General features: G+C 48.0%; 1 protein-coding gene across 1 annotated transcript in view; it reads left to right on the top strand.

Annotated features, from left to right (window-relative positions):
• The window catches only part of KDM2A (lysine demethylase 2A), an 85,759-nt gene that overhangs the window by 44,631 nt on the left and 17,530 nt on the right, over positions 1-23,598 (top strand). The window contains exons 4-12 of the mRNA XM_065402651.1: positions 140-218; positions 2,573-2,619; positions 3,065-3,243; positions 4,817-4,923; positions 5,621-5,714; positions 17,585-17,738; positions 20,462-20,577; positions 21,540-21,666; positions 22,836-23,236. Of these exons, the coding sequence (XP_065258723.1) occupies positions 140-218; positions 2,573-2,619; positions 3,065-3,243; positions 4,817-4,923; positions 5,621-5,714; positions 17,585-17,738; positions 20,462-20,577; positions 21,540-21,666; positions 22,836-23,236 (1,304 nt within the window). The remainder of the gene's footprint in view (positions 1-139; positions 219-2,572; positions 2,620-3,064; positions 3,244-4,816; positions 4,924-5,620; positions 5,715-17,584; positions 17,739-20,461; positions 20,578-21,539; positions 21,667-22,835; positions 23,237-23,598) is intronic.

Below are 23,598 nucleotides of genomic sequence, written 5' to 3'. Positions count from 1 at the left end.
CTGTAGGAGAGGGTGGCTAAGCCCAGTTCTTCTTTCCATTCTTTATGCTACCTGCTCCTTCCCTGGTTAGCATCCCCAGTATCTCTGTGGCTGGCAACCTCCCCTTAATACATCCCCTCTTCTCTCTCATTCATGACAGACTTCAACGTTGAGTATATCCAGCGGGGTGGCCTGAGAGACCCTTTGATTTTCAAGAACTCCGACGGGCTCGGAATAAAGTAAGTGTTGAGGATATGGAAGGGTGGGTGACTCTAGCCTAGCTGGCCACTGGCTGTACTAGAGAAATAACCTAGCAGTCTGACAAAGCCTTTCCACTTGAGGGTGGTCTTTCTATCCCAAGTTGTATCCGTGGATGCTCTCCTAAGAGTTCCCAGTTCAGAATCTAGTCTCACTGTCCCCCCCACGTCCAACTGTGGGAAAGCAGATTCTGGTAGCTGCCCCGGTGCGGTGTCCAACTTGTTTTTACTGTGCTTTTGACATACACCTCTACCCCGATAGAACGCGACCCGATATAATACAAATTCCGATATAACGCGGTAAAGCAGCGGGGAGCGCCGGGCCCTTTAAAACGCCACCCGAGCCCCGCTGCTTTACCGGGTTATATCCGAATTCATGTGGACTCCGGCAGCCAGGCTCGGGAAGTGATTTAAAGGGCCAGAGGCTCCGGCCGCTGCGGGGAGCCCTGGGCCCTTTAAATCTCCGCCCGAGCCTCGCTGCCAGAGCTCCGGCGGTGATTTAAAGGGCCTGGGGTGCCCCACAGCAGCTGGAGCACCGGGCCCTTTAAATCACCGCTGGGGAAGGCCGGTCCAGTCCGGCACACCGTACCGGCCCGAACCCAATACAACGTGGTCTCACCTATAAGGCGGTGAGATTTTTTGGCTCCCGAGGACCACGTTATATCGGGGTAGAGGTGTACGTACTCATTCTAACTGGGCACCCATCTGGGGTGGTGGTTGTATTTGTATCACTGCAGTGCCTAGGATCCCCAGTAGTGGGCCAGACCACATTGTACGAGGCGCTGTATCAGCACAGAACAAAGACAGTTGCTTGGCTTATGAGCCCTGTCTGAGAGAGTATGAGTTGGGCAAGAGTTACAAGAATGGCTCAATCAGTGGAGTGAAGATGCTCTTGCCTGCCTGAGTTGCTAAAGGGAGAGGCTAGTCAATAGGTTAGGACCATTCAGAATATGATAATGAGCACACTATATAGGTCTCGGGTTTGGCTCTCCCTTAGTGGGGCTCAAATGCCCTGCTCTGAGCTCTGGTAGGTTCCTTGGGCATGGCTCTTTCCTGACTTGGGTGGAGGGAATTAACTGATACACTCCCAAGTGCTGTGCTTTCATGGTGCCAAGTGAGATGTCACTTACAGTTGTGCAGATCTGCTTAACATGCTCATCCCTCTTTCCATATATGCTGTGATCAGCTAATGCTGATGGTGTTCAAATTAACCCCTTTTTGAGATGAATGGGACAGTTAACCCTTCAGAGCTATTGTTTCAGACTCCCTGCAAATTTAGGCCTAGTCTGCAGTTTTTAGTACTGGTATGTCTCTGCTAGTTATGGGGATGACTTATTTTTTTTACCTATTATAGTTGGGAATAAGCTGGAAACAAGCTATATCAGTGAAAGCCCGTTTGTATGGTATAACAGTCCACCCTAGTGGGGGTTGTACCACTTTAACTGGATCAGTGTAGATAAAACACCATGACTCTGGTGCATCATATATTGCTGATTTATTCAGTTCACACTTCGAAAGGTTTTCTTTAACCATGAGGGCTAGAGACTTAGGCCCTACATGCAGTGGAGATATTTATGCCAGTGTAGCTACACCGGTACAAACACAAAGGGTAGATGTGCTGTGTTGGTGTGATGCAGCTTGTACTGCTGTAGATACACCGATACCCATCACCAGTATAGACAGGCCATTACTTTGACTTTTTTTAAATGAAAGCTGAGGCTTATTCTACATTAAAATTTAGTTCAACCTAGTTACATTGCTCAGGGGTGTGAAAAAAAATCACACCTCTAAGCACTGTAGTTAAGCCAACCTAACCCCTAGGTTAATGGCAGAATTCTTCTGTTGATCTAGCTGCTGCCTTTCGGGGAGACAGATTACGTACATCGCCTGGAAAACCCCTTGGGTTGCTATAGGAAGCGTCTGTGCTACGGTGGCATAGGTGGAGCTGTGTGGCTATAGTGCCCATAGTGTAGACGTGCCCAGTGATTCTCAAGTATAGGCTGACCTTTTCCTAGAGCCGCTATACAATGCGTGTACTTGCTGGTGACAATTTATCCTATTCCTAAACTACCACTACTCCCCTTATGACAGTTGTGCCCAGCATTTGCCTGTTGAGGCACCTGAGTGGATTTATTGTTTGCAGAAGAATCCGTTTGCACACATTGATTTGTGTGCTGCTATCATGGCTCTCTTGGCTGCCCTCATAGATGGCGGGGGAAGCATGTAGCGTTCTATAGGGGAGAGGAAGGCAAATGTGGAGGGATGGAGCCTTTGAGATGCCTATATGAAGCCAAGGGCTACAGGAGGTTTGTTTTAGTTAAGTGTCTGTCTTGCAGGATGCCAGATCCTGACTTCAGTGTGAATGACGTGCGACTGTATGTAGGTAAGTGTCTCTCCTGCTGCCTTGTGGCATGGTAGTAACTGGCCACGGTGACTTTCAGAAGGGGTGGGGGAACTAGTTCAGGCTGTTGAATCCATGAGCTACAACAGTCTTTATGGCTCCCTCAACACATTGCTGGCTGGGTTCTAACAGCCCCTCCAGTCCAAATAATCAAGGATTTTTACTGCCTGAGAAGAAATCTAGTCTGTGACCAGGAGTAGCTGAGCCATGGGCTTTGTTCAGAAAACTCTAAACAGTTTCTGGTTACCCTGGTGTGGATGAGGACAAGGACCTTGGTACACTCCTGCAGGAGAGGGATTGACCTTGCACATAGATGGGTGGTGCTTACAAGTTCATTCCTCAGAAAGGGCTTGTCCTCTTGTGCCCTGGCTTGTCTGTTCTTAGTAGCCCCTTGTGCACAGCAGTGATGTCTGTTTTGCTCTGGCAGGGAGCCGGCGAATGGTGGATGTCATGGATGTGAACACACAAAGGGACATTGAGATGTCCATGGCACAGTGGGCACGCTACTATGAGACCCCAGAGGAGGAGCGGGAGAAATTGTATAACGTCATCAGCTTGGAGTTCAGCCACACAAGGCTAGAGAACCTGGTGCAGAGACCTGCTACGGTCAGTAAAGTTGTTGTCTTCTCCCCCCCCCCTTTCCTTTCATTTTGGTAAAGGTAGAGCACTGAGCCTGGCCCCTCCGTACTGAAGAAGAGAGCAACCAGAGGCCTCTCTACAATACTTATGGGGTCAGACAGGGTTGCTGCTGCTTCTTCAACCCCAAAGAGCAGCTGGAGCTTTATGTAAGTTTTGAGCACCTGCGCCATTGCAGACCTTGCTAAATTGGTGAGAAGTGCAGAAAGGAATGGGTAGGCTATTCTGTCAGAGGAGGCCACAGTAATCCTATCTAAATCCTCAAGACAGTCACTGTGGAGGCAGAATTATTTGTAGCTAATGAGGCAGGTGGGGGGCAAAGCCGCAGTGCGGAGAGACAGCCTGCAGGTGAGAGAAATGTAAGCCATTCCTAATGAGGAGGTTAACTAGACAGTGGAGTAACCTGCTCTGCTGGAAGGGGTTCAAGAACAGATGCACGGTAGAGTACATCCAAGTCTGAATAAAGGATACATTTGGGCTAGTCCAAGTTTTAGTCCCTGGACTGGGTCACTTACTCCCAACCTCATCCTGTTTAGCTGGTTCCACTGCCTGACAAGACCGTGTCTGTCTTCCAACCAGTGCCTGCTTCCGTGTTCAGTTGCGTGCACTGAACTGCTATGATGCTTGGTAGAACCCCTTCCTGCATCTTGGGGGAAGCCTCAATCCCATTGTTAGTGAAAGCACAGGCAGCCAAGTAGAAGATGGGAATACCAGCAAAGCTACAAAGTAATACTTCTGTTGCATGACATATGAAAATAACCCAGCCAGGGCAGCATCCCCTGTGTTCAGATTATTTATGCTGTTCTTAAACCTTCCATGTGCTTCAGAATCTTGTGTTACAAATGCCCATTGCTATGTAGAGGTTGCAGTGGGGGGTGGGGGGAACTGGAGATTTCTGCAGCTTGGGTAAAGGCAGTATGGGAAGGGGGTCTTGAAAATATGTAAAAAACAGTTGGGAATGTGAGAGAAGCACACAAGCAGGATGATGTTAATATGATGGAGTAGTGAATGTTGACAACTAAATTAACTCTTAAACCTAAGGACAGGGTCCCATTGAGATAAATGCAGAGTGGTTCATACCTCAGCTATTGTGTCCAATTCTCTGCAGACTCGGACACTGGTGTATTACGTACTCTTCATTCACATTTGGAAGATTTCCTATGCAACTATAAGAATTAGAACAGTTTGTTTAAATAAGTTAGATTTCAGAGCACAGTTTTGTGGCAAGGGTGATCTGCACACTGGATTCTGCAGAGCTGTGGAATGCATGAAATCCTGGATTCCAGTCCCAAGCCTGAAGTAGCAGTGCGGCAAAGTGGCTAGGAACTGTGACACCTGTTCATCCTTGTGACTGTGATCATGCCTGGGAGGCAGTCTCACTACAGCCATAAATAGTATTTCTACTTCAGTAGTCCTGTTTGTTAGTTACCTGGCCATTGCAGATGTCAGATTGGCCACAGGACCTCCTAGAAATACTCAAGCATGCGAAGAGAGCCATGGACCATCTTACCGAGACTTGGGCCTAATTCCTCTCTGGTTGCAGGTGGATTTGATTGACTGGGTCGACAACATGTGGCCAAGACACCTAAAGGAGAGTCAAACGGAGTCTACAAATGCCATTCTGGAGATGCAGTATCCCAAGGTGCAAAAGTAAGTGGCCTCATGAAGCACATGTACCCAGCTCCTCCTCCTTCTGGTGGATCTAGGGGGTGAGGCAATCACGCAAGTAAAACTGAATGTGGCAGGCAGCCTGGTATTGAGGTGAGATGAGGGAGTCTGTGTCCCTCTATAACTGCCCCTAGGTACTGTTTGCATATACCGTTAAAACAGCAGAGCTGTTAACTCCTCCAGCCTCTGGACAGTTGCACAAGTTCCACTTTGTTGCATTTGGTAAAACTTGCTTGGCTTGTCATTCTAATACAACATGTTGAATTGGACAAGTTGCCAAGTATTTACTGTCCTGCCATAGCAAGCAAGACTAGGCAGTGACAGACTTCAATGATCTTTTAGAATCCCAGAGCTTTTAGGATGAGGAGGGAAGCTCTTCCTCCTCCTGCCTGGGCTAAGGCTCCTCCTGTGTATTTTATTTTATTGATGTAAATGAACTCTCCTGCCATTGCCAGCAATCTGCTATCACTGTAGTATTTAGACTCACGTGCTGCTCAGTCTGCATTTCCCTGGAGCCTAACACTACTATTTGTCCCTGCACCCACCCACCCCCATCTTGCCCCTCCACACCCATTGAGTATGCTGCAGCTGTTGGGGGTTTCACAAGTGACAGCTTTAAAACAGAAGTATGTGCTACTCACTTTCATCCTGCTCATCTCTTCTTCCTGTCTCTGGCTAGGTACTGTCTGATGAGTGTTAAGGGCTGCTACACAGATTTCCATGTGGACTTTGGCGGCACCTCCGTATGGTACCACATCCACCGAGGGGGAAAGGTATGAGGGCAGCCCCTGTGAGGACTGCTAAAGATGTTTTATGTTGGTCTTTAGAAAGCAACCAGGGTAGAGCTAAATTTACAAAGCCATGTGCTTCAGGGGAGATCTGATCTCTAAACTGGGATGCTGTTCCATGGTGGGTGTGGCATAACTATCAGCATTCTGGGACCAGCGGTAGAGACTATCTGGGGTTCCTAAAGACTAACTGGAGTGCTTTCAAAAGTGCAGCTGTCTAAAGATCTTAAATTGCAAACAGGTACCCTTAAAGTGATACATGGGTTAAAAGTATAAGGATCAGAGCTCAGGATGGGTGGCGATGGGTTTGAATATGAAACCGTTATCCAACTCTGAGCTTCTCCGCTTTAGTCCATTTCTTATAACTGAACTCAACTCTGTCAAACTTCGTCAAGGGTTGGACGGATTTGGATGCAAATTTCTCTGGCTCATCTCTGATTGGTTAGCATTAAGTCTCTCAACTTTGTATCATAGACTTCTGATGATTTACAATTAAGGTTGTGGGATGTCTTTGAAAGCCTAATGTGACTTTCCACTGGTTTAGACTTCTGTGCAGTTCATATTTGTTGTTGTATTACAGTAGAACCTCAGAAGTTACGAACACCTTGGGAATGAAGGTTATTCGTAACTCTGAAATGTTTGTAACTCTGTACAAAACGTTATGGTGGTTCTTTCAAAAGTTTACAACTGAACATTGACTTAGTACAGCTTTGAAATTTTACTATTCAAAAGAAGAATGCTGCTTTTAACCATCTTAATTTCAATAAAACAAGCACAGAAAGTTTTCTTACCTTATCAAATTTTTTTAAACTTTCCCTTTATTTTTTTAGAAGTTTACATTTAACACAGTACTGTATTTGCTTTTTCTTTTCTCTGCTGCTGCCTGATTGCGTACTTTCGGTTCCAAATGAGGTGTATGGTTGACTGGTCAGTTCGTAATTCTGAGGTTCTACTGTGCTGTCTTTATTAACAAGAATGTTTAGTTTTTTGTAACACTTAAAGGTACAAGGCAACACAATAATAATAAAGAAACTACCCAAGCATAATCTTCAAGGTATATTATAAAGCATAAACAAACTTCAGTACATAAAAATTGTATATGCATAAACTCGATGTTGAAAAGCCTTCCTGGGCTATTGATATCTGAAAGACATATAGGCATTACATGGACTCCTGCATATAAAACTGCTCTGAATAAATCCAGGTTTTCTTCCCTGTACAAACATCATTGTGTCTCATCCCTGGTCTATACTCCGAGATAGAGGATCTAGTCCTTGGTAAAATGCACAGAGAAGCCCACAGAGTTCTGATCACATCAACACCAATCTCTAGAGGAATTGTAGGTCTGGAACCACAGACTTAAGATATCTGAAATCAGACACACCTGAAAGAGAGCTGGATCCCCCAGCTCCTGCAGTCTCTTGCATAATGTGTTGTAGCAAATCTGTGGTTGCTTACATCTTCCTAGCGTGATAGATCTCCCTGCCTACTCATCTTGCATAGAAAGTGTTTTTAAATGTTTGGGGTTTTTCTGGTCCTGAAACTATACTTTCTTTGGCTTGATTCAGGCCTGGTCTTAACACTTAACATGTGTTAGCTTCTTGTGCTGAACCCTTGTGGGTTCATATAGGAATTGTCTGCCCCAGTGTGACCCAAGATCCATCTGGGCCAGCACTCTGCCTGATATGTGTTAAGTACCATCTTACCCTGTCTACACTAGTGTTGCCGGCACAGAGTGCCCGAGGACAGCAACAGTGGGGTTCGTTGCCCGGTGTGCTTCGCGCCAATGAACACACCAGGGTGGAGAAGCAAACAAAGTTTATTTGAGATCTCAAAGTGGTGCAAGGAGACAGGCAAGTCTCAGATCAAGCACACTGAGACAAACAGTTTTCCCTTTTTATTCTTTTGCAGTTAGGCTCCCCCCCCCCCTTCACCCTCCCTTTCTCCTATAATAGTTTACTTTAAGCAAGTAGCAAGCAATTACATTTAAGCAGTTACGTCATCTTGGCGGCTATAAGTCCAGCTTGTTAGTAACTTCTTTAAACCGTTATCTTGTCCTTTTTCCCTTTGATTTATTATCTCCCCTTTCAACCAGAAACATGCAGGCCTCATTATTACTGCTTGGCACTGGTATGCAGCCTGTTGCACCTGGCTTTTGAGGTTGATTAGAGTTAAACATGGAAGAAGTTTGGTTCATATAGGCCTAGTGAAGGAAGGCTTCATTGACACTTTGTGGCCTTCCACCCTCCCGAGTTACCTAGGGTTATGCCTAGTGACACCAACAACTCCCTCCTTTGAGAATACTCAACAAGCCTTTGGCTGAGTTTTCTCATATTCTGTGGACAAGATATGATTGAGTGCTATGAAGCTGGGGTTTTCAATGAGAGGGTATGCCGGGATTTTTGGGGAACGGGGGGCACAAAGCTTACGGAGAAGCATCTTAAAACAAGCAATCAGGAGGAGGGTGACCAGGCACAGTACCACACCTGTGAGGAGGAGACGCACAAGGCCACCCCCCAGTCCTCCCAGGTCGGGCAACCGACTCCAAAGGAAATCGAAAACCGTGGGTTCCCTTTCCTGGGCCTTCCACTGCTCGAAAACCTGTTCGGCCGACAGGATGTGCTTGTTAATGTCCTGTGAGTTTTCCGGGACATAAGTACAACATTCATTTCCAATAAGGGCACACACTCCGCCCTGGGAGGCTAAAACATAATCTAAGGCCTGTCTGTTTTGCAGGGACAGCAACCGGAGCTGGTAAAGCTCTCAGTTAAGGCTTTTCTCTATGGCTAAGGTCTCATTGGCATACTTGGTGAGAAACACAGAGAGCCCACGATAAAATTGAGCCAGTCGTCTCACCCCATAGGATGGGAGAAAGATCATACCCAACCTGTCTCCTTCTTTAATGGGCTCTGGGGTGGCATACAAAGATCTACGCTGCCTGGGGCGGCCAGGGGGCAGTTTAGGGAGGACACGAAGGGCAGGGGCAAGATATCCTAGATAGCAGCTTCCATACCACCGATGCGGTAGCCACTTATAGGCAGAGGTACCACAAATGTAAAAGGAGTGGCCATTCCCTACCAAGCCATTATAACCGCTACTCCACCTACTTGTTTGGGTGTCACTAAACGTTCCGAACCGGGCGGTAGAGTCGGATTTGCCGTTAACATAGACAGGGATGGAAGCGTTACTGTCGGGGGATAAATAATACTGACAGGTGCTATTTCCAGCAGGCCAGGTGTGATTGCTAGACTTGAACTGTCGATAGCACACCAACCCAGGGGCCACTGACCGCAGCCTAATAGGGGAAGGGAGATGCGTGTTGGCCTGCGGCTTCCAGGGGTTGTCCCTTAATCCATACTGGGATTCAATGGTACAGTTTTGCGACAAGGGGGTACCCGAGGTATTTTTTCCCCTACTGAACCATCCCCAACAGATATCTGACCAATTTTGGGGGACTGCCCTCCAAGGTAACCCTGCCACGTGGTGCGGGATTTGGGAGCACACCCAGCAGTTAGAGAGGTTAAACTCTTGGGCAAAGCAAACCTTCAGGGACTCATATGTGTTTGTTTCCAAGTTAGTAGGGATTTTTCTCCATCCCGCATGTGCCTGGGGGGAAACGGGAGGTAACGAGAGGAGTGTCCCTATGGCAAAGAGTACCACTGTGGCAGACCCTGGACCTGAACTCATGCTGGGCAGGTGACCCTAGGGCCTAACAATTACAATTCCCCAAATACCCACAAAATAACAATTACCAATAGCAGGCAGACTAAAAACAAAAGGGACCAGGCCACCAGGTTAGGCCGGCCCTGTGAAAATAAACACAACCAATGCTCAGAGTTCTCGCGGGGAGTGCGCCGCGACTGTCCAAAGAGATCACAGGGCATTCCCAGCAGACCTTATTGTCTTTTGAATAACAGTTTAAGTCCCAGATCGTCGCTGGCAGTCTTCTCTGCAGGTTGGACGGTCCACCGTTCAGGAGTGGGCACTGCCTTCAGACGGGAGTGATGGATCCAGTTTTTGTGTCCCTCAACCTTTGCTGCTGTGTGGGAAACCAGCAGGACGGTGTGGGGTCCCTTCCACTTCTCTTGGAGAGGCTCGTCCTTCCAGGTCCGAACGAGAACGGAGTCACCAGGTTGCAGGGAGTGGATCGGGGCATCCAGCGGGAGAAGCTGCAAATCTCTGGTATACCTGTGGAGAGAACAGAGAACAGCAGACAGAGAGCACATGTACTGAGATAAAAAGCCACAGCCTATCTCCCACTCCCCTGCCAGAACCGGTGTACCGTTCATAGGCCATGCCCTTCCAAACATAATCTCGAAGGGACTAAGCCCTAATCTGCCCTTAGGGAGAGCGCGAACTCGGAGCAAAACAAGGGGTAAGGCATCAGGCCACTTAAGGGAAGCCTCTTGGCAGACCTTTGAGAGGTGCCGCTTAAGTGTCTGATTTTGTGCGTTCCACTACTCCACTGGCCTGCGGTCGCCATGGAGTGTGGAGCTTCCAGGGGATTTGCAGGGCATCCGATATCTTTTGAACGACTTGAGATGTGAAGTGTGTTCCGTTGTCAGATTCCATCCACTGGGGGAGTCCGAAGCAGGGAACGATCTCCTTGACAAATTTCAGAGCCACCGTTTTGGCAGTGTTGTTATGGCATGGGAAGGCTTCAGGCCATCCGCTGAATCGATCCACCACGACGAGAAGGTATCCGAATCCTTGGGTCCGGGGGAACTCAGTAAAGTCTATTTGCCAAACCAGTCCCGGGCCTGGGGTAGGTTCCAGAGTGGCTGGTGGCACTGACACTCCTGGTCGAGGGTTGTTCTTTTGGCAGACTAGACATTCAGCCTGTACCTGGGAGGCCAGGGGTCTAAGACCAGAGGTTAGAAAATATTTACTCATAAGCTGGGTAAGAGCCTCCCTGCCAGCGTATAATTCTTTGTTTCTTCACCAGGTCAGTTCTTAATGTCTTTTGTAGTCAGAAATCCCTGGACTTTGTGGTTTCAATGAAGCAAGTGTTCCTTCTTCTCTTTTCCTGAAACAGTGTGGTTCAGCATCATACAGGGGAGAGGTTACTAGCACATCACCCTGTAATGGTTTTGCTTCTTCTAGAAAAATCCAAAGGCACAGTAGGTCTGTCAGTGGACAAGGAAGAGGTTACTAGCACTTCACCTTGTCCTTTTTTTTTTTCTTTTTCTTTTTCCTGCTGTCCAGAAGGCACAGCAGAGCTAGAAGGAGAAATAGGCTTATCATCAGTCGGAGAGTCCTCCCGAGGTGGAGGGGTCTTTTTACAGTGAGAAGCATGGGTCCAGGTAGGCAGTCCTTGGCACTTCACAGCGGTGTTGGTGGTTAACAGGACTTGGAAAGGGCCTTTCCAGTGTGGAGCCAAAGCAGTCTTTCGTTGGTGGATCTTTACATAGACTCAGTTTTCTTGTTTTAATGAACGGCAGGGCTGTTGAGATAAGAAACCTAACACATTTCATTAATGCCTGGCAGTATTTTGCAGATCTCATAGTTGCTTGGGCACATTCAGGCCTCCCCTTTTCTTGGTTGTCAGCCAAGTTTTAGCTGTGAACAATGTCCTTGGATGGGACCAGCATCTTATCTTTGGACTGAGCTTGCTAGCTATATTTTTTTCCCAGTTAACTCGTTCTGTTCTTTTTCCTTTTCCCCTTCTTGGCTTCTTTTAACCTACAAAGGAAACTTCCACTCTTCACTTATACACCTTTTCCCAACAATGGACACATACACATTGCCATCATACACCCTTCCAGTAAAATAACTTCTATACAGAGCTTTGGAGCAACAAACCAGGACGAGCACACCCACTTTTGAGGAATCCACTCGGTACAGCCTCTGGTGTCCAATAGCTTTCCTTTTTAAAACCTTAAATGCCTTGTCGGCTTCTGAGGACCAGTGAAAGGGGTCATGATCCACTCCCTTAACGCATTTGTACAAGGGTTTAGCCCACAGTCCAAACTCTGGGATCCATATTCTGCAGAAGCCTGCCATGCCCAAAAACGCCCTGAGCCGTTTACGGTTGCTTGGGATAGGAATTTGACAGATAGCTTCCTTCCTTTCGTTTGAAAGCTGGCGCTCTCCCTGCCTTATATGAAACCCTAAGTACAGTACTTCTGGGAGGGCGATTTGAGCCTTACTCCGTGCTACTTGATATCCTCGGAGTCCAGCAAAGTTCAGGAGGCTCACAGTGGCTTTAAGGCAAGAGGTTAAACCCACAGCGGCAATTAACAAATCATCCACATATTGCAGGAGGAGGACCTTGTCCTCATTGTCCCACTCCTCCAAGTCTCTGGCCAGGGCCTAGCCAAAAAGGGTGGGGGAATTTTTAAATCCCTGGGCCAGCACTGTCCAACAAAGCTGCTTTTTAACCCTTCTCTTGTCCTCCCACTCGAAGGAGAAAATCTCCTGAGATTGGGTGTCGACTGGAATCGTGAAGGAAGTGTCCTTTAAATCTAGGACCGAAAAATGGGTGTACTGCCCCCCTATAGAGGCCAACAGCGTATACGGGTTTGGAACAAGGGGGTGCAGTCTTAACCCGCTCATTAACCGCCCTCAGGTCCTGGACCAGCCGATATGTGCCATTGGGCTTTCGTACAGGCAAGATGGGGGTGTTCCAAGCTGACTGGCATTCTCGAAGTACCCCGTACTTTAGGAACTGATCTATAGTCTCCTGCAGTCCCTCTCTGGCTTCCCTTTTGATCGGATACTGCTTGATTCGCACCGGACCTTTTCCTGGCAAGAGCTGGACATTAACGGGGGTTTGATGGGCTGCTTTTCCTGGGATCCCTGATGCCCATACTAGAGGAAAAAACCTGCTTTTCCCACTGGCTCCATTCTGGGGCTTGCATGGCTGAGGGCTCAATTGCAAGGGTCATTATCCAGGCATTCTCTGGGGGTAAGGTGAGGGTTATTTCATTTTGGGTGAAATGCAGGGTGGCACCTAAGCGACAAAGCAGGTTCCGTCCTAGTAGTGGCGTTGGACAATCGGGGAGGTAAACCAGTTTGTGAGATAGAGTTCTGTTTCCCAAAGCACATTCTGCTGGGGCATACACTGGGCACTTGGTTCCTTTCCCTGTGGCACCCACCACAGTGAGGGAGTCTGCCACAGGCAGCTGAAGGGGTTGGTTTACGGCGGTTCGTGCTGCTCCAGAGTCTATTAAAAAGTCTATGTCCGAATCTCCCACCCGCATTTTTACTCGGGGTTCCGGGGGCGCAGGATAGTCCGTCTCCCCTGACACCCCTATTCCTGATCCTCTGCTGCCATCATAGGGGTACCTTCCCTTTCGGGGCACTCATTTTTTCCAATGTCTCTCCTTCCGGCATATGGCACACTGGTTGCGACCCAGACGCCTTTCCTGTGAGCCAGGGCGCCCACGCCCACGTCCTCTCATTCCCCGGCCCCTTCCACCTTCCTGGAATTTTCCCCTGCCACCGGCCTGTACTGCTGCAACCATCATTTTCGCTTGCCTCTTTTCCTTCTCTCCCTCCCTAAGGCTGTAAGCCCTGTTCACAGTTTCCAGAATCTGTGCCATGGTCATACCCATCAAATCCTCCTTTTTCTGTAGTTTCCTTTTAACATCAGGGGCCGCACGGCTGGTAAAGATACCCTTTATAATTGCCTCAGTTGTCTGCTCGTCGGGGTTTGCATTAGTAGTTTGCCTGATGGTATCCCGAATACACTGCAGAAAAGCAACCGGACTCTCTTTTGGCTCCTGTACTAGCTCATAAGGCCTAGCCCAATTGTTATGTCGGACAGCCGAGTGTCGGAGACCATGTAATAGGAGCTCCTTGTAGGAGGTGAGATGGGTTTGGCCCACAGGGTCATTAGGGTTCCACCTGGGATCTGCTAGGGGGACCATGTCCGCGGGCACCGGGACGTGATTTGGATCCAGGTCATGTCTCCGCTGTGCCTCCTCCCTTGCTTTAGACACAACCTGATTACGCTCCACTTCAGACAGCAGGGTCCGCATAAGGACATTACAATCATCCCAGTCAGGCTTACAGCTAGCCAGGCACCCTTCAAAGACCGAGATAAACTTGCTTGGGTTTGTAGAGAATTCCCCTGCCTGTGCCTTAAAGGCTGCTAGGTCCACCGGGTTAAAAGGCACATGCGTATAGACCTGCATAGTAGTGGCCAGGCGATCTTGTGATCCTGGGCGGGCGACCACGGTCTCAGTGACTAACGGATAGAACCCTACTGAGGGGGCAATCTTTGGAGCCCGAGGCACCCTGTCTTTATATGGTGGGGGTGTTGGAGCCGAAGGGGACACCGGACCTGCCATTACAGCTGTGGGCGGGTTCTGGGGACTAACAGTAGCTATTACCGAACCTGTCTGAGTCAAATTACACTTTTGCAAAAGATCTGACCTATCTCTTAACAACATAAACAACTGTACATACATATGTTCATTCCATTTACCCGTTTGCTGACAAAACAGAAGTAATTGAAGGATCGTGTTATAATTAAGTGATCCTTCCGGTGGCCACCTTTCCTGGTCCTCTAGCTGATATTGAGGCCAGTCTACTGTACAGAACCTTTTCAGTTTACTTTTAATCAACGGATCCGATCCAAACACTTTCCAGTTCACCAGAATGCACTCTAAGGGCGTACACCTTGCCCTGCCTAGAGTACTCTGTCCCTGCCCCATACCCTAGGGAGACACTGGGCGTCCCCAGGTCAAAACAGGTAAAGTCCCCACTGGACTGTTCCTACCTCATCCAAGGGTCCGGTTCTGCACCGTCACGCGCAGCTGCTTCTCCACTACTCGAGCGCGTTGTGCCCTCCGGGGTCGACCAAACCACGTCTCCGCCGAGGCCCACGATGAAGTCACCGGTGCGCGCTGGGCGTCGGTCGTCGCTGCAATCCGTCGACCTCCGAGAGGGGTCCGGGCAAGGCTAAATTTCAGCCTCGAACCCCACGTTGGGCGCCAAAACTGTTGCCGGCACAGAGTGCCCGAGGACAGCAACAGCGGGGTTCGTTGCCCGGTGTGCTTCACGCCAATGAACACACCAGGGTGGAGAAGCAAACAAAGTTTATTTGAGATCTCAAAGTGGTGCAAGGAGACAGGCAAGTCTCAGATCAAGCACACTGAGACAAACAGTTTTCCCTTTTTATTCTTTTGCAGTTAGGCTCCCCCCCCCTCCCCCTCCCTTTCTCCTATAATAGTTTACTTTAAGCAAGTAGCAAACAATTACATTTAAGCAGTTACGTCATCTTGGCGGCTATAAGTCCAGCTTGTTAGTAACTTCTTTAAACCGTTATCTTGTCCTTTTTCCCTTTGATTTATTATCTCCCCTTTCAGCCAGAAACATGCAGGCCTCATTATTACCGCTTGGCACTGGTATGCAGCCTGTTGCACCTGGCTTTTGAGGTTGATTAGAGTTAAACATGGAAGAAGTTTGGTTCATATAGGCCTAGTGAAGGAAGGCTTCATTGACACTTTGTGGCCTTCCACCCTCCCGAGTTACCTAGGGTTATGCCTAGTGACACCAACACTAGGACTTAAAACGTGGAATCACAGAAGTGTAAGGACTGGAAGGGACCTTGATAGGTCGTCTAGTCAAAGCGTCTGCACTCAAGGCAAGACTAAGTAATAACTAGACAGCTGTTTGTCAAACCTGTTCTTAAAAACCTCCAGTGATGGAGCTTCCAGAAGATTCCTAGGCAGTTTTGTCCAGTGCTTAACTATCCTGACAGGAAGTATTTCCTAATGTGAAACCTAAACCTCCCTTGCTGCAATTTAAGCCCATTCTCTGAGGTTAATGAGAACAATTTTTCACTCTCCTCCTTGTAACAAACTTTTATGTACTTGAAAACTGTTATGGTGTCCCCCCTCCATCTTCTCTTCACCAGACTAAACAAACCTAGGTTTTTCAATCTTTCCTCATGTTTACTAGATCTTTAATTGTTTTTGTTGCTCTCCTTGGGACTTGCTTCAATTTATCCATCTTTCCTGAAAGGTGGCGTCCAGAACTGGACACTCTGTTCCAGTTGAGGCCTTACCAGTGTGGAATAGAGTGGAAGAATTGCTCCTTGTGTCTTGTTTACAACATTCTTGCAAGAATGATGTTCACTTTTTTCATTCTGGGATGTACGTTAGCTATCATGTTTTAATAACACACCATTTTCCCTAGTGTAGACAGTGCTGAAGAATTGTTGACACACATTTGCACTGTTTGAGTTTAAACCAGTGCAAAAAACTTCATCAACAATATTTTAGGTTAAGAGAGGCTCAGATCAGGTCTAAGCTATAAAGTTTTGCAGACGTAGCTATGTCAGTTAAGGACATACGGGGGAAAATTACATCCCTAACTGAAACAACTACGCTAATAAAAGCCGAAAAGTAGATGCAGTTATTCCAACAGAGTTCTTTTGCCAGTATAGCTTACTTCATTCAGGGAATTTGGTATAGGCCAGGGGTGGGCAAACTTCTTGGCCCGAGGGCCACATCGGGGAATAGAAATTGTATAGCGGGCCATGAATGTTCACAAAATTGGGGTTGGGGTGCGGGAGGAGGTGAGGGCTCTGGGGAGGGCTAGGGATGAGGAGTTTGGGGTGTAGGAGGGTGCTCCGGGCTGGGATCGAGGGGTTTGGAGAGCAGGAGGGGGATCAGGGCTGGGGCAGGGGGTTGAGGTGTGGGGAGAGGCTCAGGGGTGCAGGCTCGGAGCGGCGCTTACCTCGAGCGGCTCCCGGAAGCAGTGGCATGTCGCTTCTCCAGCTCCTACGCGGAGGCGCAGCCAGGCAGCTCTGCATGCTGCCCCATCTGCAGGCACCACCCCTGCAGCTCCCATTGGAGCACCGGAGGGGGCCATTGGAGTGCGTAGGAGCCAGAGTGGGGCCATGCCGTGGCTTCCTGGAGCTGTGTGGGTCGGCCCCCAACCCAGCGCCCCGGCCAGAGTGGGGCCGAGCTGCATGGTGAGACTCGTGGGCCGGCTTAAAATGGCTCCGGCCTGCGGGCCGTAGTTTGCCAACCCCTGTTATAGGCTCTATGAGCAAAAAACTTTTTTGCTGGTATAAGCTGTCTCATTTGGGAGGTTTTAACCCTTTCTAGTGTAGGCTAGGCCTCAGTGTCATGGATGCCAAAGATTTGTGATAGCTTTTTGTAAAAACTATTTTAATTATGCACAACACTTTATGGAGTTTGACATGTACAGGAAGAGGGAGATCTTCTAACACCCAAGGCAGCTAAGGCATCTGTCTGCCATGGAAAGGTACACAACTCTCATCTTTGCCTTTGAAAATCGTCCCAAGGTGTTCAGTTGTAACAGGCAACTTGCTGTTTATTATAGGCGCACAAAAATATGAGCCATTTTGGAAAAATTTCCCTAGAACCTAACACCCTGACTCCGTTTACATTAATTCTTATGGGGAAATTGGATTCGCTTAACATCGTTTCACGTAAAGTAGCATTTTTCAGGAAGGAGTTATTGTCTTTGTATACTGTAGGGCTACACAGAGGCTAATAGAATAATCTTAGGCATTTTCAATAGTAGAACTGCACTTCAGAAAACGTTACTATACATCTTGTGTGTGTCTAAGGATCTAGAATTTCCAGTGGGTTTTGTATTCTTGTCTTGTTGGTTTGCCTGTAAGGTGATGAATTTCCACATACCCTGGATGCTTGCAGTACTCTTCACGTCATTCTGATATGAAGTCTCTTTTATTAGTTGCTGGTATCTCTAACGGAATACCTATTGATGGTTCTGTTAGAACCAGCCTTTGTGTGGATCCTGTTGTGGGTGGAAAGAGCTGGATGTTTGGTGCTTGAAAGAAATAATAGAAAAGGAGTGAAGGGAGTTTTGTCCACAACCGTTAAAGGATCTCTACCCAATGAACCTTGCAGATCTTCTGGCTGATCCCGCCAACACCCCAGAACCTGGAGCTCTACGAGAATTGGCTGCTGTCAGGGAAACAGGGGGACATCTTTCTTGGTGACAAAGTGTCAGACTGTCAACGAATTGAGCTCAAGCAGGGCTACACGTTCGTCATCCCCTCAGGTATAAGGGGCTGGGGGGAGAACCCTGGAAGTGTGCATTTGTCCTTGTCTTTGAAAGGAATATGATCTGTGCTAGGGGTCAGGAAGTCTGAGGCAGTGGGGAGAAGAATCTCTGGGGGGGGGGACACCCATAAAATTTGGGCAGTTCAGAGCAGGGTGATTTCTCCCTGAACTTCCTGGATAGCAAGCCTCTGTGAGAGAGGAAAATAGGATATACCTCTGTTCTCTCTAGCATCTTTCATACAAACTCCCATAATAGATCACCAAGTTAACTAGATACTAAATCTAAATAACAAAGCAGGGGTCAGTAATTAAGAGGCAGCGGAGAAAGATGTGTTCAGCTGAATATTTGAAATGAGCTGGACAAAGAGAGGCTCTTCCAGATGGCAGAAGCTGAAGAGAAGGTGCTTGGTGGGAACTATTGGAGGTGCAAAATGGAAGCTAGTCCTGATAGAGGAAGCAAAGTAGGGGAGTATGGGGGAGGGTGTGTGGTTGGCTATAATAACTCCGTGGACATTCCTAAAATGAGGACAGTTTTGACCTGTGTCCTGTAATGAAAGGTGGGGGGAGGAGAGTGCATGTATTTAGGAAATGAGTAATGTGACTGCACTGCTTTGTATGTGTGAGAAGGTGGCAGCAGCATCCGGCAGATGCTGGAATCTGGAGAGCTGGAAACATCGAGATGGGAGTTGCAGGAGTGAAGGTCAGAGGATCTTGAGACTTTGAGGGCTAACTGTGTAGTGACTTGTAGAACAAACATGTGGCAAAAGGGAGTTCATAGCCAAGGATGGTTCCAGGGCTAGGAACTGTGGAAGCACTTGGGAGCTCTAAATAAATGAGAAGTGGGGTTTGAGGTTGGTCCATCTGTCCAAGAGGAACCCTTCTGTCCTTTGAGACATTGGGACATTCAGCTAAAGGGAGCTGAAACAAAGCTTCAGACTGACTTTGCCAAGGCAGGCAGAGGATAAACAGGTGTCAAGAGTCCTTAAACATACCGCTGAATATGATCCAAGTAAGTGTTAGAGAAGGTGAAGAGAACTCAGAGAGAAAAGGTAGATAAAGCAGAAAGATAAGAGTTGATCCTTGTGGAAATCTATAGATCTGAACACTTATCTTCAAGACTCTTAATGATTTAAGTCTGGTATGTCTTGAAAATTAACAGTCAACTGGGTTGTGCTGGCAAATGGAATGGTCTACTGGAAGGCAAAGCTTGTTTGAGCAAGAGAGCTTTCTCAAGAGCTGGTCCAAGGCTATGGAACTCCTGCAGGATCTGGGGTTCACTACTTTGTCCCAAATGCCAGGCACACTCTAGCCTGCCTTCACTAATAAAAGCACATAAATTACCATATGCAGCTTCCTCCTGGGGCAAGGAATGGACAATACCACATGTCAGGATTTTTCAACTGTGCTCATAATGCCTAGCATCTAAGTTGTCTCAGAGGGCTCTTGTTGCAGTGAAACCCATGCTGAAATTTGTCAAGGGCATGGTTTGTAAGAGGTGGTTGGAGAGATGAGGATTGCTAACACCTCTTTGGTGAAAGCAAAGATTACAAATAAGTAGTAAGTGAGAGAGGTTTTTTAAAGGAGAACAGATCTGAAAGATACCTGAATAAAAGAGCTGAGTGGCAGGAATATGGAGTGTTAGGGACAAATGTTGCAGAGGTGGCTTTCCTAAGAGATTGGATGATAGGAAGGTAGGGGGAAAGAAGGAGATAGATACTTCCCTGAACCATGGCTGCCGCAGCTTGGAAGGAAGTAAATTCCTCCCTGCTGGTTGTGGGAAGGCTTCAGCAAGGAGAGAGAGCTGTGAGAGTGAAGAGTACTAATGGTATGAAAGAGTGAGAATTACATGCACCTTTGGAAAAGATGGGAGGATCAGGAATTAGACCACTGTTTAGAAGGCATCACTGCCGATCATATCTGTGCATTCTAGATCTTCTGGTTTAGTAAACAGTGCATACCCCATCTCTGCTTTTTCTCAAGGCACTGACCTGTCTGACTTAGGGTCTATAATAGCTGGCCTGCATGGAAAACAGAGAACTGCAAACTTTCACTGGAGTGAATTGGTTAAAGGCAGCTATCGAGCTATCCAAGCCGAGGAAACCCATGACCAAGATCACATCCTATTGGAGAATCTAGTGTGATCAGAAACACTTTAATTTCTAGATGGATGAGGTAGACTGCCTGCTATTTCTTTGAGATCACAAGTGTGCTAGGTGCCATGCAGATAGACAGGCTTTGCCCCAAAGAGTTTAATCTGACTAACATGCGAGGAAGAAATAGAAAAGGGAGAGAAGGTGCTGTTGGAGGTAAGGATGTGAGTGACAAATGAGAAATTTTAGACATACATGAGTGGGGGTGGCTGGAGCAGCTAAGATTGGGATTAGCACCGCCAGGCACACACTGTCCACATCCTTGGTGTGTGTGAGGATGCTTCAACCATGCATTTGTTAGACAGAGCTAGTCTATGAACTCTCCATTTCATAGAATCATAGAATATCAGGGTTGGAAGAGACCTCAGGAGGTCATCTAGTCCAACCCCCTGCGCAGAGCAGGACCAACCCCATCCCAGCCAGGGCTTTGTCAAGCTGGGCCTTAAAAACCCCCCTAGGTAACCCATTCCAGTGCTTCGCCACTCTCCTAGTGAAATAGTTTTTCCTAATATCCAACCTAGACCTCCACCACTGCAACTTAAGATCATTGCTTACTGTCTTACTCTGACAGGTTGGATCCATGCTGTGTACACTCCCACTGACACTTTGGTTTTCGGGGGCAACTTCCTGCACAGCTTCAACATCCCCATGCAGCTACGGATCTACAACATTGAAGACCGCACACGGGTAAGGACCATCAGGAGGCCCTGAAGGCGACCTCTGAATCAGAGACTCTCCCTCAATGCAAGGGAAGAAATACAGGTTACCAAGCTTCCAAAAGGATCTGTCTCTAGCTTGCTGTGTCTAAGAAAATGGGAGGACTGACTGGTTTGGGATATGGGGTATTAACTTCTAGAGCACTGGTTCTAATCCAGCTCCAGGTTGGGTACAGTGAATCTGAGTGGGGCTCTCCAAGCCCTTCTTCGTAGGAAAAGGAAGATTACTTGTCACTGGAGTTGCTCAAATGTAGTGGTTTTGCATTTTCATTTTCCTTCCTCTGCTGCTTTGGAGTCTTATGCTAAGTTTTGACCAGGCGGAAAGGGTTATTGAGGCCAAAGGCCTCTTGTGACCTTGAGTGAGAGTGCTTGGATCTGCAGGCTGATGCATCCCCACCAGTTAACTGCTGTGAATTGGGTTCAGGACTTGCCAGGCGTAGCACACAGCTCCTAACATGAAGCTGCAAAAGCACTACGCAGACTCTTATTGGCAATAGCCTTCCCTTCTCTTAAGCATCCTTCAGAACATGTTACTTAGTTAGATTTTAGCTTGAGGTCAAAGTGTGGTACTCACAGCTAAGGTGTTGTGTAGTGTGCTTGCCTTGCTACTATCCCCGCAACAATGCGGGAGGGTTTGTTCGATGTTAAATGTAGCACAGATCTGTGACCCTAAACAAGAATAAAATGTGAATGGCCTGAGAGTGAGCTATGCCTGCACTGCCTGTGGGCAGCTTCCGACCGTGAGACGAAATGTCGGGATGCTGGAAGCACTCCCTGTATATGCTGTTCCATGTACTTGCAATTCCCACCTCCCACAAGAGGCTCATTCTGGGACCAAGATAGCTGTGCTTGGAGTGCCATCACTGTGCTTTCCTATTGAGTGTAACTGATCTCTTCCCTTGCCTCTGTCTTGCCTCTTTCACTCCATGACAGGTCCCAAATAAGTTTCGCTACCCCTTCTACTATGAGATGTGTTGGTATGTGCTGGAACGCTACGTTTACTGCATCACCAGCCACTCCCACCTGACCAAGGACTTCCAGAAGGAATCACTCAACATGGGTAAGAGCAGCTGCTTGGCCCCCATCTCTTCCTTGTCATACTGGAGGAGTTTCTTCCACTTCCCTCACTGCCAATACAGCAGGGTGGGGTGGGCATTCAGAAGATTCACTTCCTTAAATTTCACACTTCCTATCTTTCCTGTGTTTAAGGAAATCCATGGGGAGAGGGCAAACAGGATGGAGGAGGTATGGTTTTATCAATGAGTCAAAAGCAGCAGTTTGTCCTGGAGCTTTCCTTTACCCCATGAAGTGCTAGGCCCGCCATCTTTGCTCGAAAGGGCTGCAGATAATCTAGCCCAAGTTGTCACCGTGTAAGTGCCCAGTGTAGTGGCGTGCAGCTTTTAGTGAATGGGAAAGGGGCGATGCAGTCCCTGCTGCTGTGTTCAAGGGCCGGCTCCAGCTGATGATGGGGAAAATATTTCCCGTGGCCTAGAACCTCATGGTGTGCTAGATTAAGTTGCCATGTCTGTGAGTTTTTATGTTGACGGTTGCAGGGGCCTCTTGCAACATAGCTGGAGCCAGGAATCCAATAAAGCGTGATGTATGAGGTCTTGCTCTCAAAAGGGATCCGAAAATCATTTGCAGGATGCCTCTCATCACAGCTGTAGCATTTCCAGGGCTCAAATTTCTACCCAAAGGGCTCCAGCAAAGGCAAAGCCCTGTGGCTCCTCCTTCTGCAGATTTCAGAGTATTTTCTTTAGAAGCTTAAGATGGTCAGTTCAGGGCAGCCTGCTCTTCTACAGCGTGACTCCATGTCCGTTTGATCAGCTTCCCCCAGCAGTGGTGTGTGGTGAAATAATGAACAGAGAGATGGCGTTAATGGGACAGCTATAGGACCAGCAGCATCTGCAGCCCTTCTCCTCTCTCAGCCTTGGTGGGGAGGGATGCTTTACATTTAGCACTCATTGGAAATCAGGCTACTCTTCTGCAACTCCCGCACAGCGGTCACTCTAGATCAGCCCCACTGGTGTATCCATTCAGTGTCTTGCTCTGTCCAGCCGCTTGTTTTCCTGGCTTTACATGCCATTCTCTGGTGGTTGAGGGAGATCCATTCTTGTCTCCTTCAGATGATTAGCCTGAAAACCCTCAATCTCCTGTAAGCAGTCTGCTTGGCAGGCCTGCGATTCTGCTTCTCTCACCCTCTACTCTTTCCCCTCACCCTCCTGGCAGATATGGAGTTGAGCTGCTTGGAGCCGGGGAACATGGATGAAGAGGACGATGCAGCAGGCAGGGAGCCCAGGCGCCCAGTCACCAGACGATCAATCCTCACAAGCCCTGTGGCTAATGGTGCCAACCTAGACTATGATGAACTAAGCAGAAGTTGCAGGAGCCTGCCAGGCCTCAAGAGAACTCTATCTATGGATTCCTCTGATTCCAGCCGGGGCTCCCACAATGGTCAGGCCTGGGATCCCCATGGCAGCAGTCCTTTCAAGTACAGGAAGGTGCATCTGACCCAGTTCGAACTGGAAGGTCTACGCTGCCTGGTGGACAAGCTGGAGTCACTGCCTCTGCACAAGAAATGTGTCCCCACGGGCATAGAGGATGAGGACGCCCTCATTGCTGACGTTAAGGTATGTAGGAGCTGAGAACCTCTGCTTCACGGAGTCCCATTCCCACTGCCTGACATTGTCTGTATACAAAAGCAAGGAATGCCAGGATGCTCCTGGCTTGCTGTTGGCAGCGCAAGAGAGGCTCAGGGAGGAATTCCCCCTGCAGCTGACCAGCTTGTGCCTGAAACCATGAGGTCTGGCTACATGATCTAAGCTGGCACATAGTTATCAATGGTTATAAAACTACACCTTCCATTACTGAGTCCACTCTGTCTTGGTGACTTTCTGTGAGAGGTGCCCCAAAAGTGTGCTATACCCCCCCAAAGGCTCATTTAGTTCTAAATGTGCTACCCTCTAACTTGGTCCCCCCCTTTTCCGGTGGG

Source organism: Emys orbicularis, chromosome 4 (assembly GCF_028017835.1).
Source record: "Emys orbicularis isolate rEmyOrb1 chromosome 4, rEmyOrb1.hap1, whole genome shotgun sequence".
Lineage (NCBI taxonomy): Eukaryota > Metazoa > Chordata > Testudines > Emydidae > Emys > Emys orbicularis.
This window is presented reverse-complemented; position numbering and strand designations above follow the sequence as displayed.